General features: G+C 51.3%; 2 protein-coding genes across 2 annotated transcripts; one reads left to right on the forward strand and one right to left on the reverse strand.

Annotated features, from left to right (window-relative positions):
• Positions 1 to 3,251: 3,251 nt before the first annotated feature.
• LOC130028068 (histone H2B type 2-E-like) lies at positions 3,252 to 4,996 on the reverse strand. Its single transcript, XM_056118830.1, has 2 exons — positions 4,627 to 4,996; positions 3,252 to 3,704 (listed from the first exon to the last, which is right to left on the reverse strand). Exons 1-2 carry the CDS (start codon positions 4,988 to 4,990, stop codon positions 3,334 to 3,336), a joined length of 735 nt encoding a protein of 244 aa, XP_055974805.1. The 5' UTR covers positions 4,991 to 4,996; the 3' UTR covers positions 3,252 to 3,333.
• LOC130028177 (histone H2A type 2-C) lies at positions 4,021 to 4,425 on the forward strand. Its single transcript, XM_056118915.1, has one exon. It carries the CDS (start codon positions 4,036 to 4,038, stop codon positions 4,423 to 4,425), a length of 390 nt encoding a protein of 129 aa, XP_055974890.1. The 5' UTR covers positions 4,021 to 4,035.
• Positions 4,997 to 15,395: the final 10,399 nt, after the last annotated feature.

Consider the following 15,395-nt stretch of genomic DNA (forward strand, 5'->3'; position numbering starts at 1 on the left):
AAGTTCTCACCCAAATCCTCAGGCCTAACTCACTTCATTCCATTTACTTGTCTTTGGCTCTATGGGCTCAAAGTCCATTTGGTGCAAGTTGATGGGTAAGGGCCCATGGCAATGAAATTCCTAGGTAAAGGTAAAGGTAAAGGCCCTCCCGTTGATCGTTGATTTGCTCGAGCGGGCCCAGTAACGTCTCCATTGGAGACTTTGTTGTTACTGTGTCTGGCATATCGAATACTCTCGGTAGCTTGCCAGGCTCTCCGAGAGGGGCGGAGGAATCGAACTCGGGTCGGCCATGTTGGCCGCGTGTAAGGCGAACGCCCTACCCGCTGTGCTATCGCTCCAGCCCTCTCGGAGAGCCCAGCAAGCTCCCCGTGACGTATCCGATATGCCAGACACAGTAAAAACAAAGTCTCCAATGGAGATGTTACTGGGCCCACTCGAGCAAATCGACGATCAATGGGAGGGCCTTTTGAATTAAAATTGAATTAATGAAATTCCTAAAAATAATAAAACCACCTAGCCTTAAGTTCATCAGTACCCACCTTGTGCACATAGGAACTAAAGCCAACGATAGACCCAGAAAAGGCTGGTGGAACCCCCCTCTCTGAGAGAAACTCCAGCCAGAAGAAAAGACCAGGAAGGGAATTTCGAAGAAGGCCACCAAACACTCCCAACTCAACCCCCGGGCAACAGCCCTAGCAAAGGGTTTTTACCTTGCTCAAGTCCCACATAGGGGCAGGTTGGAAAAACCCTATAAAAGCCACCTTGAGCAAAGAAAAGGCGCACACATGCTGCCCAGCTTATGTGCTGCTTGTGCCAAGCACACGTGGCACCCACATCTCCTCTGCTGAGATGTCCACTTTCATATCTACTGCTGGGATGTGTGTAAGGGGCTCTCTACGCCTTTGGAGAAGCTCTCGCTCTCTCTTGAGCACTTTGGTCTGCTCTCTCCCTCCTCCCCTTCCTAAAAATCCTCCTAAGTAAAACCTGTTTTGCTTCACTGCTTGTCTACTCCTGAAATTCTTGTCAGGAAGGCAAAGCAAGAACCTAATAACCCTGGGTAAGGCCTAGCACTGACTTTTCTTTTCTGCAAAGAGCAAATCCTCGCTCCAAATTGAGTCCGTGGCTCTCAGAGAAATCAGGTGGTAGGGATCAACTGCCTTACTTAGAAGACCAAGCGGACATCAGGTATGGATTGAGGGCCACCTAGAGGGGCTGGTGGGGTTCTGGTCCAAGCTGTGCTGACTTTTTCAGCCCTACTCTGCCCAGTTGGTTTGAGGTGGCAGAGGCAGATCTGGGGAAAGTGACTGTTTCTCCTTCCCACCTCAAATAAGCCACCCCTGGGGGCCCACTGACTTCACGTTTTGTGGGGAATCAGGGACAGAGGGCTCTATCTTAATCCCTCTGACCTGGCTCTCAGGAGAGATGACAACCTTCTCAAGTCTTAATCAGGACACCAGGGACATTACCAAGTGCTTGTTTGTGGTGCTTGGACCCTGCATCCTCCCATGAGGCTGGCACAGAGGTACTCTTCGCCCACTTACTGAGCAGTAATGGTGTCTTCAGAACTGGTAAGCTAATATGTGTTAACTTCAATTAGTTGGAAAACATAATAAGAACCCATGGGGCTGGAGGTGCCTGCCTTGCACATGGCGGGTCCAGGTTTGATCTCTAACATCCCAGATTTTTCCCTGAGCACTGCCAGGAGTGATTCCTGAGTGCAAATCCCCCTGAGAATCCCCAGGTGTGACCCCCCCCCCCCAAAAATCCAGCCATTTCAAATGCTGTGGTAATTTTATTAGTCACAACAGCATCTACACACGTTTGAAAACACACCCTAATACCACCCATCATCTGTGATAATGTCACATCCGTTTGGACTCACAAACCACCTGTGACCACAATCCCTTAGCCTAAAGCAGAGCTCTTGGGTCAGGCCATCATTATCTTGATCAACAAGATCATTACCTTGATCCACAAAATCAAGACTTGGACAGAAAGAGTCAACATCCTGTACGTATATAACAAACAAAACGCAAACACAGTATGTCTTGTGGCACGGGGCTAGTTGTTAAGGAGTGTAGGTAGCCCCTGGGGGGTGAGGGGTGGGAGTGTGTGCATAATAGAAAAATGGGACAGTGATGGTGAACGTGTGTGGGAAGACCTTTCCTGTTATCAATCTCTGAATTAATGAAAACCTCACAGGCTTTGTGCTATACTGAGCCCAAAGGGAGGAAAAGGTGCCACTCTGGTGAGAAGGCATCTGAAGGGGGTGGGGGGATAGGGGAGTCTCCTCCTGACTAGTGCCCAGGAGATCCAGCTGGGAAAGCTGAAAGGCAATTTGCGTTTTCATCTCGTATTCACATTCAACTTGAGCAAATGAGCCGCCAAGGGACAGGAGAGAAGTAATTCAACAAATGCTTAAGTAAATGCCTCAGCATCCAGTGTGTCAAGGGCAGATTGGAGCGGAGGATCTAGCGGGGAAAACAGACCCTCACAGTGAAGAGCTCCAAGAAAAAGAGCATTAAAATGAAAAATTAAAAAACAAAACCGAACAAACCAGTTTCTGACAACACCTGTTGGGACGAAGGTAGGAAAATGATGCAGCAGGACCAGAGAAATGCGAGGCGCAGTCCTGAGGTTTCGAATTTGGAAAAGTCTGAAGTGACTTTTGAGCCCAAACTTGAATGACATTAGAATGAGCTGCCGTCAGAACGGTACCAGGGAAAAACCAAATGCAAAACTGGCCCATAAATATTAAGAAACGGGATTTCAAAGCCCGAGAGGCACAGAAAACAGAAGTATTCGTTTAGGAGGGGCGCGGGGTTTTGAAAATTGATGCTGTCCACTCAGGGAAAGCCCCAAGTGCCTGGTGTCCATGGACATCTCCGGAAAGAACTGCGGAGCCAGTGCCCAAGGAGCAGCCTCGCGCCCGGGAATGTTCTGGACAGTGCTCAGGGGACTCAGTCGTTGGGTCCCCAAGTCCTTCCATTCGATGACCAGGACCGGTTTTAGAACTCAAAGCCCGACAAAGCTACTGGGACAGAAGAGCCTGGGATTAAGGCTACCAGTACCCGGACCTAAAAATGACGGGGTCTAAGCAAGACGGCAGAGGTTTAGGATGCCCCTTGGCTCGGAAGCAAAGCCAGTCCCGTGCCAGAACCTTCGCAGGAAGGTTTGCAAGCTACACGTATGTCCCCTCTCCCACACCTCTCACTCTGCAAGGCCTAGAGAGCAAGTGGACAGCGCTTTCCTGGTGATTCGGTGGTGGCTCTAAAAAGAGCCTTTGGAATAAAGCGGCCGGCGCCTGCAACCCCGCCTCGTCCCCGCAGGGCCTCACTTGGAGCTGGTGTACTTGGTGACGGCCTTGGTGCCCTCGGACACGGCGTGCTTGGCCAGCTCGCCGGGCAGCAGCAGGCGCACGGCCGTCTGGATCTCCCGCGACGTGATGGTCGAGCGCTTGTTGTAGTGCGCCAGGCGGGACGCCTCGCCGGCGATGCGCTCGAAGATGTCGTTGACGAACGAGTTCATGATGCCCATGGCCTTGGACGAGATGCCCGTGTCGGGGTGCACCTGCTTGAGCACCTTGTACACGTAGATGGAGTAGCTCTCCTTGCGGCTGCGCTTGCGCTTCTTGCCGTCCTTCTTCTGCGCCTTGGTCACGGCCTTCTTGGAGCCCTTCTTGGGCGCCGGGGCGGACTTGGCGGGCTCGGGCATGGCAGAGGGCAGCGCAGGACAGCGGAGGAAGGAATGACATAACGGGCGAGCCCGCCCTTTTATAACCGCGGTATGCAAACGAGGACTCCAAAAGCCCTTCGTTCTGATTGGGCCGTCCCGGGAACGTGCGTCATCCTCCTGCTTGCGCAACGGCACCGATCCTCTCCTTTCATTGGCTGTTTCTGCAGCCGCTAGAGGACCAGTGAGAGCCTCGCTCCGGACCCCACCCCGAGGGAAGCTTATAAAAGCTTTCCACTTGCGCGCCCCTTAAGCTCGTTCTGGGTTTCCGACCTCCCGAGGGCGGCAGTCTAGTCCCTAGCCATGTCGGGCCGCGGCAAGCAGGGCGGCAAGGCGCGCGCCAAGGCCAAGTCGCGCTCGTCGCGCGCGGGGCTGCAGTTCCCCGTGGGCCGCGTGCACCGGCTGCTGCGCAAGGGCAACTACGCGGAGCGCGTGGGCGCCGGCGCGCCCGTCTACCTGGCGGCCGTGCTCGAGTACCTGACGGCCGAGATCCTGGAGCTGGCGGGCAACGCGGCGCGCGACAACAAGAAGACGCGCATCATCCCGCGCCACCTGCAGCTGGCCATCCGCAACGACGAGGAGCTCAACAAGCTGCTGGGCAAGGTCACCATCGCGCAGGGCGGCGTGCTGCCCAACATCCAGGCCGTGCTGCTGCCCAAGAAGACCGAGAGCCACAAGGCCAAGAGCAAATGAGTCCGGCAGAGGCAAAACCCAAGACCAAACGGCTCTTTTTAGAGCCACCCACGTCCTCAAAAAAAAAGAGCTACCGCGCTGCATCGTGACCAGCCTTTCGCTTGAGACTTTTTGGTGGCTCTGAAAAGAGCCTTTGGGGGGAGCGAGTGCAGGTGTCAAGCCACGCGGTGGTTTATTTGCTCTTGCCAGGCTTGTGGCTCTCGGTCTTCTTGGGCAGCAGCACGGCCTGGATGTTGGGCAGCACGCCGCCCTGCGCGATGGTGACACCCCCGAGCAACTTGTTGAGCTCCTCGTCGTTCCTCACGGCCAGCTGCAGGTGGCGCGGGATGATGCGCGTCTTCTTGTTGTCGCGCGCCGCGTTGCCCGCCAGCTCCAGGATCTCGGCCGTCAGGTACTCGAGCACGGCCGCCAGGTAGACGGGCGCGCCGGCGCCCACGCGCTCCGCGTAGTTGCCCTTGCGCAGCAGCCGGTGCACGCGGCCCACGGGGAACTGCAGCCCCGCGCGCGACGAACGCGACTTGGCCTTGGCGCGCGCCTTGCCGCCCTGCTTGCCGCGTCCGGACATGACGGCCTGGGAAAGGGTCGTTACAGCTTCCTTTTCCAGGAGGATGTGCCGGGACCAGCCACTCGGGGTGATTTATAGGAGCTACCGGGAGGGGTGACGGGAAGGCGTTTCATTGGCTGAGAGCGGGGCCCGGTCGGCCAATAGGAGAGCAGGATACAGGCCTCGTTTGCATCCTCCGGGTCGGGAGGGACCGGCCGGGACGTGTCCGCCAATCGCTGGGAGCCACCTGCGAGCCCCTCGTTTACAGATCGCGGTCTTGGCAGGGAAACGGTTTGCAGACCGAACTTAAAGGGCGCTTTTGTTTCCGAGGCTTCATTTCCGCCCCAAGGTGCAAGGTTAAGCGAACGTGATTACTCCCGCCGACGGGGACGGGACTCTGACGGGCTCCGCAGCCTGCTGTGTCCCCACAGCCGTCGGCCCCTTGCAGGACCTCGGACCGGCTCCCTCCCCGCCGGGCCCCACCCGCCTGCGCGCTCCGAAGCCGCGTGACCCACGACTGGGACGGATTCTTCATCCTCCGCGTCACCTCTGGGAGGCGTCCTTTGCCCCTTTGGCTTTTAAAGTGTCCCCACCGGCTTTGCTGCTCCGGATCGCGCATTTCCCTGCGTCAGTTTCCCCGGAGTCTCTCGTTGGCCGGCTGCCTCCTTACCCATTCGAATTTGTAGTCCGACGTCTCCTATGCTTTCGTTTTTGTTTTTGTTTTTGTTTTTGTTTTTGTTTTGCTTTTTGGGTCACACCTGGCAATGCATAGGGGTTACTCCTGGCTCTGCACTCAGGAATCACCCCTTGCAGGGCTTAGGGGACCATATGGGATGCTGGGAGTCGAACCCGGGTGGGCCGCGTGCAAAGCAAACGCCCTACCCGCTGTGCTATTGCTCCAGTCCCCCACCCCCCCCCTCCCCGTGTTCGTTTTAGAAGCTCAGACCCATAGACTGATTAATTGGCTACATCAATAATCCGTTTGTCCCAACAACTCGACCTCAGCAAATGCAAACTTACCTTACCATCCTTTTTCTTCTCTCTTTTCTGATTCTGAATTGCATCAACCGTCTTTCAAGTAAATCCGGTCATCCAAAAAATACACTTCTGAGAGGCAGACGTTTGGCAGACAGACAAGAGCCTAGGTCATGAGTTTTTGGGATATCATAAAATCAAAATTGCTATCTAAAAAAAAAAAGAAATTGCTCTTTTTGTCAGCCAAAATGTGTGAAGGCTGGACCTCCCCCCAACACACACGCGCACACACCGTTCCCCACCCTCTGGATATGTGGGAACAGAGGGGGGCTTGTTACAACCAGAGAGATAGAGCAGCTAGAACGCTTGCCTTGCATACATTTGACCTGGGTTGGATCCCTAGCACCCCAGAGCCCCTCCAGGCCTCCAGGAGTGATCCCTGAGCGTGGAGCAGTGCCAGGTCTGGATCAAAACCAAAAACAAACAAAATATGGAAACCAGACATTGAACTTGAGAAGCCTGAACTGAGATCAGGATTCACTTTCCTGTTCCTGCAAAGAGCAGCTCTGAAAAGACACCAAACCCAAACGGTCCTGCATGCCTTGGGCTGGGAGCTGATGCCACAATACTCAGATGAAGCGGGTCTCTGGAAGCGAGTGAGACGTGAGTGTCCAGACCCTTGAGGTGTGTGTCCCTGTCCTGATCCCACCCTGCATTTCACTGTGGGGTAGCACTTTGTTTAGCCACAGCTATTCCCCGTTGCTTGACTCCCCACCTACCTGCTTCTCAACAGTCCTCCTCTTCATCCTCCTCCTCCTCCTCTGCCCCTTCTTCCCACATGCTCTTGTTCACCCCTTTATACTTCTTGGACTCAGCAACAGCCCTTGCAAACTCATTTGCTAATCCTCCACTGCCTTCTACAGAAATCTTTAATGCAAGTGATATTCCTTTCTCCTTGTCCCTGGAAATTCGATTTTCATACTCTCCTGAATAACCCATTCAGATAGAAGATGGAATACTATGGAGAAAAGAATAGATTAAAGTTCTATTCTCTGAGCCCTTTTCTGATGTTCTCTCTTATCCTTGCCTCTTCAACTGACAGTCACCTCCTACCTCCCAGGCCCGGGGTACACAGATAGATGGAACTAGTACGAAGGATTCTGGGATGCCATGAGTCTAGGAAAGAGAGGCATCTGGTGAGCTCTGTAAAGTAAGAGATTCCCAATACCTGTCAAGATTCCTTCTGTTAAGAGCACTGCCTAGGATTATGAAATACCCAATTCCAGTCTAAGGTGATAGGGACAGTCACCTCAACAGTGGTTGTAGTTACCCCAATTGATGATATATCATTCTAGAGATAGATCTGCTAATAGAACCATGTGGCTCAGAGCTGGAGAGATAGTACAATGGGAAAGGCCACTTGTCTTTCATGTAGCCGACCCAGATTCCATGCCCAGCACCACCTATGGTCCTCCGTGTATTCAGGAGTAAGCCCTGAATACAAATAACTGGGGATTTGCAGGGGTAAGGTGGGGGGCAGGGATTAAAATTAATTTCAATTTGAAACATTTAAATTTAAAACATTTAAACAAATAAATTTAGAACATTTAAACATTTTTTTCTAAATGTTTAGTGGGGGCGATGTAGGCAGGCAGATGCAGAAGACCCCCTCCCAAGGCAATGGCAGTAAATTTCCGGGAAGTTAGGATGTAGGTGGACCTCACAGGGGGCTCACATGAGTCAGGGAGGAGAGAAAGTCGGGCACCTTCTCCCAATTGCCTCTGCCAACCGGGACCCAGGGCTGCTTGGGTTCTTGTCTTGCCTCCCAGAAAAGAATTTCAGAAGAAGATGAGCAGTGAAGTCTTTTTATTTGGAGGAGAGAGAGAGAGAGTAACACCCTCCAGGGAGAACGTGGGCTTCTCCAAGGGCGGAGAGAGCCTTGAATCGGCTTTTATATGGTTCTTCTCAGGTTGTCTCAGTCTGGACTGTTCTGGAGTCTTCTCTGGGTTGAACTGCTAACGTTAATCGGATTAAGGGAGGTGTCGGAAGGTATTCGAGGAATTTCCTTCCTGGGCAGAGGTCCAATCTCCTCAGGGTCTGCTGCTGAAGGTCTTATCAGGTCTTATTTTCTGTACACACAAGGTGGGTCAACCTTAGAACTTTCCTTCCCAGAAATTTCATTGACCTAGGTTTCATTGCCGAGGGACTCTCCCTGTCTACCTGCCTATATCAGTAATAGCCCTGACCTTGCAGAGAACCCGGAGCTAAGGCATGATAAGACCCCTCCTGGTGCCAGTTCAGTCATGGACTCTGAGGATGTTGGAGCCCTCCTAGGACAGAAGCTCCAGCAGGAACAAAAGACCAGGGAAGAAATTTCAAAGAAGACCATCACCACTCCCAACCCTACCTTAGCAAGGACTTTGACCTAGGTAGAAGCCCCACGTGGGGGGAGGTTGAAGAAACCCTCTAGAAAGGCCACCTTGAACAGAGGAAGGGCATGTATGCTGCCCCAGCCCATGTGCTGCTTGGGCCCACGCGGCCCAGCACTTGTAGTGCCTGAGCACATGTGTTGCCCACATCTCCCCTCTTGAGATGTGGACTCTCATGCTTTCATGCCTAATGCTGCGATGTGTGTAGGGGCTCTCTCTGCCCTCGGAGAACCCTGGGTTCTCTCTTGAGCAAGTTACTCTCCACTCCCTCCCACTTTCTCTTCCTCCTTCTCTTCAAAACCTCCAAATAAAATCTGTTTCACTTCATTGCTCGTCTGTGTACTCCTGAAATTCTTTTCTGCAAAGTGAGACAAGAATCCAGTAACCCTGGGTCCCTGGTGGCAGAGGCGGATGGGGAGAAAGTGACTGTCTTTTTCCTCCCTCCTTCACGTAAGCCACGTGTGGGGCCCACCAATATCAGAGGGATACCTCTTGCAGGAGTCAGAGCGATAGTAAAGCAGTTGCTAGCCTTGTGTGTGACTCACCTCAGTTCAATCCCCGGCACAGTGTGTGGTTCCCCAAGCCAGACCTGAGCATACTAAATGCAGTCCAAAAACCAAAAATTGTTTGTGTTTGGGGGGCAGGGGAGGTGGTACTAGTGCACATGATTTGCATGCAAGAAACCCATCTTCAAACCCTTGTGTTGTGTGAACCCGTGAGTAATGACTGAGCATGGAATTGTCCCTCAGAACCACTGGATATGAACCCCTCAGAAGAAAACAATTAAGAGTCACACAACCACTTTACTGAAACTTGATTCATGGATGCAGAGAAAACATTTCACAAGATCCAAGACCCACGAATGATTTTTAAAAACACTCAATGAAACCTTGATTAGAGGGGCCCGAGTAAGAAGAGGATAGGCTATAAGCTGCTGCATGTGTGCTGTCCACCTGGTTCAACCCCCACACCACATATGGAGACTCTGAACACCACTGGATAAGCAAAACAAATCAACCCAAACTTGGCTAGGGAACTGGAGCGATACGACAGCTGGTAGGGATCTTGCTTGGCATGAGATCGACCAGGTTCCATCCTCAGCACCTCACAGGGTCCCTGGCAGGCCAGGAGTGATCCCTGACCACAGAGCCAGGAGTGATTCCCGAGCGCAGAGCCAGGAGAAGCCCTGACCACCTGCCAGGTGTGCGCCAAAAGAAAAAACAAAATAGTAATACTGGATTGGAACTCAGGTCTGCCCAACTCAAAGATTGCGTTCTTTCTCCTTTCACTCACAGGACTGCACTAACATTACCCAGCATCATTTGTCGAGGAGGGCAGCCGCGGGAGGGAAACAGAGCCTGAACTAGCCTCACTAGATTATATTTCACCATAGTATAAAATATTACGTTAGTTCAGATAGGCTAATAGCCTACAAATTCCATCTGACTAAATTACTCTCTATTGCTCCCCAGAGTTCACTTCCCAAACAGTCTTAGCAGAGCTATTAAAAATAAACACAATCATTCTTAAAAGCACACACGTCCTCAAACAGATCGGATCTTATTTCCTTGAATACCTCAGAGATCTTTAACCAAAGGCAGCGAGAATCTTCCAAAAGACCATCTCAGGTATTCTTTATCTTGCATTGTAGCTCCATGCAGTCATTCCAACCAAGCCCACGTCTTCCCTGTGCCCCCTTCTCTCCCTGTCTCCTCATCAGATACACTCGGTGGGCCCATCACGCCTGCCTGCCCGGGGCAGCGTCACCAGGGCCTTTGGCCAGACCAGTTTATCCTTCTTTCAGGAAAAACGCTCACAGGTCTGGTTCCAGCCCCAGAGTCACCTCCTCCCACACCCGACTCTCATGTCCTACTGCTGGCACTGGACCTGGCTGGAACATTGGTCTCATGCTCTGTGCCCAGCTCAGGGTGAGAACATTCTTCCTTTCTGTGTCAGGTGTGTTTCATTTCTCTTTAGAGAGGCATCAAACTTCTGGAGTGTGAATAAATGAAAACCTCAAAACTTAGTTCCGGTGCGCGTCACACTCCTGTCTGCTTTATCTCACAGCTCAGCTTGTGAGATATCTGAAGTTAGGGTTTGCTCCATTTGGGGCCACCCGCACCCCAACTCTGGCTCTGTCATCTCCATCAGGGCAGCCCGTCTTCTTCTTTGGATCACAAATTTCCAACTTTCTGACTTTCCCCAAACAACCCCCTCTCAATTTGGGGGCCACGCGTGGAGATGCTCAGGGCTTAATAATGGCTCTGCACTCAGGGAGCGAATCCTCCTGGTGGAGCTTGGGAAACCCTATGGGGTGCTGGTGATCCAACCCAACGTGGCTGCATGCTAGGCAAGCCCTCTCCTACATGCAGTGTCTTCTGTCCTAATATGTTCCACTTTAATATATTCCTCCATCCCTCTCGGAGAGCCCGGCAAGCTACCGAGAGTATTTGATATGCCAGACACAGTAACAACAAAGTCTCCAATGGAGACGTTACTGGGCCCGCTCGAGCAAATATATGGGAAGGGAGGGAGAGAATTGTTGGTTTCATTTGCTTTTTTGTCTCATTTTTCATTCATTTTTGGCAGCGCCAAATGGTTTTCCTACTTCCACTCTTACCTTCCCTGTATTTCTCCATGCTGCAGCCAGAGATCTCTGTAAGATACAAATTTAAATTCAGATAAATGATGCTCGAGGTAGAGGCCCTCCCGTTGATCATCGATTTGCTCGAGCGGGCCCAGTAACGTCTCCATTGGAGACTTTGTTGTTACTGTGTTTGGCATCTCGAGTACGTCACGGGGAGCTTGCCAGACTCTGCCGTGCGGGCGAGATACTCTCGGTAGCTTGCCGGGCTCTCCAAGAGGGGCGGAGGAATCGAACCCAGCTTAGCTGGACTGGCTGTGCGCAAGGCAAACGCCCTACCGTTGTGCTATTGCTCCAGCCCATAAATGATGATCCTTGATTGACTTTTTTGTTGGTTTTTGTTTTGATGCCACAGCTGGCAGTGCTCAGGCCTTAGTCCTGATTGTGCTCAGTAATCACTCCTGGCAGAGCTCTGGGGACCATGGAGTGTGTGGTGGGGGGGAGGGGGGGCAGTGTTGTGTGTGTGGGGGTGAGGGTGGGACCAAATCCAGCTTGGCCACGTGTAAGGTAAATGCCCTACCCGCTGTACTATTGCTCTAGCCCTCGATGGGCTTTCTAAAAATAAAAGTAAAGTAAGTAAAGGCCCTCCCGTTGATCATCGATTTGCTCGAGCGGGCCCAGTAACGTCTCCATTGGAGACTTTGTTGTTACTGTGTCTGGCATATCGAATACTCTCGGTAGCTTGCCGGGCTCTCCGAGAGGGGCGGAGGAATCGAACTCGGGTCGGCCATGTTGGCCGCTTGTAAGGCGAACGCCCTACTGCCTTTGGCATATCTAAAAATAAAATTATAAATAAATGAGGCTAGGGGCTGGAGCGATAGCCCCAGTGGGTAGGGTGTTTGCCTTACTCCAGGACGACCAGGATCCCATGTGGTCCCCAAAGCACCGGGGGAGTAATTCCTGAGTGAAGAGCCAGGAGTAACCCCTGTGCATCGCCGGGTGTGACCCAAAAAGCAAAAGAAAGAAAGAAAGAAAGAAAGAAAGGAAGGAAGGAAGGAAGGAAGGAAGGAAGGAAGGAAGGAAGGAAGGAGGCTTTTGGGAAATTTTGAGTCTCACCTTCTATTAGGTCATTTAATCATATGAATGTTGGTGTATGTAGTATGATATATAGAGTCCCTGGGACCACCCCTGATAAACAGTGCTGAAGGGGTGAGGGATTAAGAAAACAAGACAGAAATAAGAGGGAAAAGGATGGGTGGGGTTAGGGGGCAATTCTGGCAAAATGTCAGTGATTCTAGGTTAGGGTTAAGAGAGGTGAAAATTGTACTGATCTTGCAACTTTTCTCAAATTTCAAAAAGTAAGGAGTGGATTGGGCCATGTCCATCAATGCTCCAGGCCTATTCCCAGCTCCTGGAGGTACTGAGGGTACTGTGCAATACTGGGGATGAGCCCCTGGACTCCCGCATGTGCTCAGATATTTGGGCTGTCCTTCAAAGCTTTTAACTTTGTTCTGTTTTGTTTGCAGGCCACCCCCAGCAGTGCTCAGACCTTATTCCTGCACTCAGGGGTCACTCTGGGCAGTGCTAGGGAACCATATGGGCGTCAGGAATTGAAGCTGGGTCAGCTGCATGTAAGGCAAGCACCCGACCCACTGTACTATCACTCTGGGGCCCATCCCTCGAAGTTTTTATCTCTTTTTAAGGGTCAGGATAAATATTGAAGGGGATTGGAGTTCTCTTGGACCCAGGCTCAGAGGGGCTTTGGCAGCAGACTGGTAACGAATGCTTAGACTAGAACAAAGTCAAGGTTGTCTAGAGAGGGCACAGTCAGAGGGGCACAGCACCTCTCTCAAGGGAGTCTGTAGAACATGGCCGTATCTGATGCAAAGGTGACTAAGGTGGCCCTTGTTTGCCACCTGGTGAGCAGGGTGGAAGCAGAGTGGCCAGCAGTGGAGTAGGGGTGCATGGGATCCAAGCATCTCTGGGTTTGTGACTGTTTCCATGACTCAAATTGGAACAGACACAGGGGGGGATTGTTCCCATGGGAGTTAAGTCTGCACTGCACTGTCCTACCATTCGATTTGCTCGAGCGGGCCCAGTAGCGACTCCATTGTGAGGCTTTTTGTTACTGTGTTTGGCATATTTAGTCAAATGGGTAAATGCCATTATGTTAAACTTTTCAAGTGTGGTAAGAGAGTAATGGCTATAAGGGCCTGAGCAATAAAGTAGCAGGTAGGGCACTTGCCTTGCACACAGCTATGTAAGGCAAGTTTGATCCTCAGCATACCTTTGGTCCCCCAGGTGCACCTGGAGTTATCACTGAGCTCAGAGTCAGTAATAAGCCCTGAGATGCATGGGGTGTGGCCCACAAACAAACAAAACAAAAGAGAGTAATATTACATAGGAAAATATTCTTGTTATTAGGAGAGACACGTCAGGATAGTTAGGGGCGAATGTCACGCTACTTATTTTCAAATGCAAATGTTTCAGAAAAAAAAAGTAGATAACTATAGCATAAGAATATACCAAATTTTAAAGTCTATGAATTTATCATAAAAGTATATCAGTATATACATGGAAAGTATCATGCTAAGCGAAATGAGTCAGAAAGAAAGGGATAGACATAGAAAGATTGCATTCATCTGGGGAACATAAAGTAACAAAATAGGAGACTAACACCCAAGAATGGCCGAGATTAGTACCAGGAATTTTACTCCATGGCTTGGAGGCCAGCCACACATGCTAGGGGAAAAGGGAGCTCAGATAGAGAAGGGAGCACCAAATAAAAAGTGTTGAGAGGATCCTCCCAGGCTGGGAGAAGCATGCTGAAAGTAGACTATAGACCAAACATGATTGCCACTCAATGCCTCTTTTGCAAACCACAACACCCACAAGGAGAGAGAGAACAGAGGGGAATGCCCTGTCACAGAGGCAGGGTGGGAGGAGGGAATGGGGGGTGGGAGGGATACTGGGATCCGTGGTGGTGGGAAATGGGCACTGGTGGAGGGATGGATATTTGATCATTGTATAATTGAAACCCAAGCACAAAAATTTGTAAGTCTACAACTGTACCTCATGGTGTCTCACTAATAAAATTTTTTTTTAAATTTTAAAAAAAAGTATATCAGTATAGGTCCTGGAAGATAGCACAAAGGGTGGTATGCATGCTTTGCAGGCAGGACGTATGGTTCTATCTTCAATACTGTATGATCCCCAGGGCTATTGCTTTAGCAGGAAGGGTGCTCACCTTGCACTCAGCCACCCAGGTTCCATCCTTAGCGCTCCATATGGTCTCCAAGCGCCACCAGGAGTGATTCCTGAGCACAGAGCCAGGAGTAAGTCCTGAGAACCGCAGGATGTGGCCCCCAAACATATACTGTATGGTCCCCTCAGCATTTCTAGGACTGACCCTCGAGCACAGAGCCAGAAATAAATCTAGAGCACAAAAAGGCATGGGTACCTCACCCCAAAATATATGAATAAAGGGCTTAAGTATCAGTATGTATCACTGTATCACTACCCTCCCGTTATTCATCGATTTGCTCGAGCGGGCTCCAGTAACGTCTCCATTGTGAGACTTGTTCTGTTTTTGGCATATCGAATATGCCACGGGGATCTTGCCAGGCACTGAAAAGCTACATATCCTTCTAGAAATCATCCCATCACATCCCGACTCAGGGAGCTCCACTGCCTTCCCATTGCCCCTTGGATGCAGACAAACCACCAATCAGGTTTAGAGGCCCAGGACTGCGGGGTCATTGGGCCCTACATCTGGTCGCTCCGGTGTTGTCCCATTTTCTCTCTCCCGGGCTCCAATCATATTTCTTAGGGTCCCCATATTTTCTGTCTTTGTGTACCAGTATTACCTAACTTCTCTTTTTGTTTGTTTTTTGGACCCCACCGGGCTGTGCTCAGGGCTTGTTTCTGGCTCTGTGCTTGGGGGTTGCTCCTGGCAGCGCTCCAGGGACCATAGAGGGTACGGGAGATGGAATCCAGCTGGACCGCTTACAAGGTCTTACTTTCTGTACTTCTGGGACCCCACTCCTCTAACTCTGAGGGACAGAGAAAGAAATTGTCCTATTGCCTCTTCTATACTACTCTAAAACCCCCCAAAAGTTTTCTCCATGGCTCCCAGTTCTGGGTAACATGCCTCTCTGGCTGGCACCCTATTCTTTTTTTTTTTCGTTTTGGGTCACACCTGGCGATGCACAGGGGTTCCTCCTGGCTCTGCACTCAGGAGTTACTTCTAGCAGTGCTCAGGGAGCCATCTGGGATGCTGGGAATCGAACCCGGGTCAGCCATGTGCAAGGCAAAACGCCCTACCCGCTGTGCTATCGCTCCAGCCCCTGGCACCCGATTCTGAGTCACATGAGAGCACTAAGCAGATGATGTTGCCATTCCTCTCCTCCTGCCTCATTTCCCCCCTCCCCCGCTCCCT

The sequence above is a fragment of the Sorex fumeus genome, unplaced genomic scaffold (assembly GCF_029834395.1).
Source record: "Sorex fumeus unplaced genomic scaffold, SorFum_2.1 ptg000001l, whole genome shotgun sequence".
NCBI lineage: Eukaryota > Metazoa > Chordata > Mammalia > Eulipotyphla > Soricidae > Sorex > Sorex fumeus.

Bases quoted from the DNA above. Each gene is read 5' to 3' on its own strand.
- LOC130028177 (XM_056118915.1), top strand. From the start codon at position 4,036: ATGTCGGGCCGCGGCAAGCAGGGCGGCAAGGCGCGCGCCAAGGCCAAG.
- LOC130028068 (XM_056118830.1), bottom strand. From the start codon at position 4,990: ATGTCCGGACGCGGCAAGCAGGGCGGCAAGGCGCGCGCCAAGGCCAAG. The intron at 3,705-4,626 runs AGAGCCACAAGC...CCATGCCCGAGC, and splicing joins GCTGCTGCCCAAGAAGACCG to CCGCCAAGTCCGCCCCGGCG.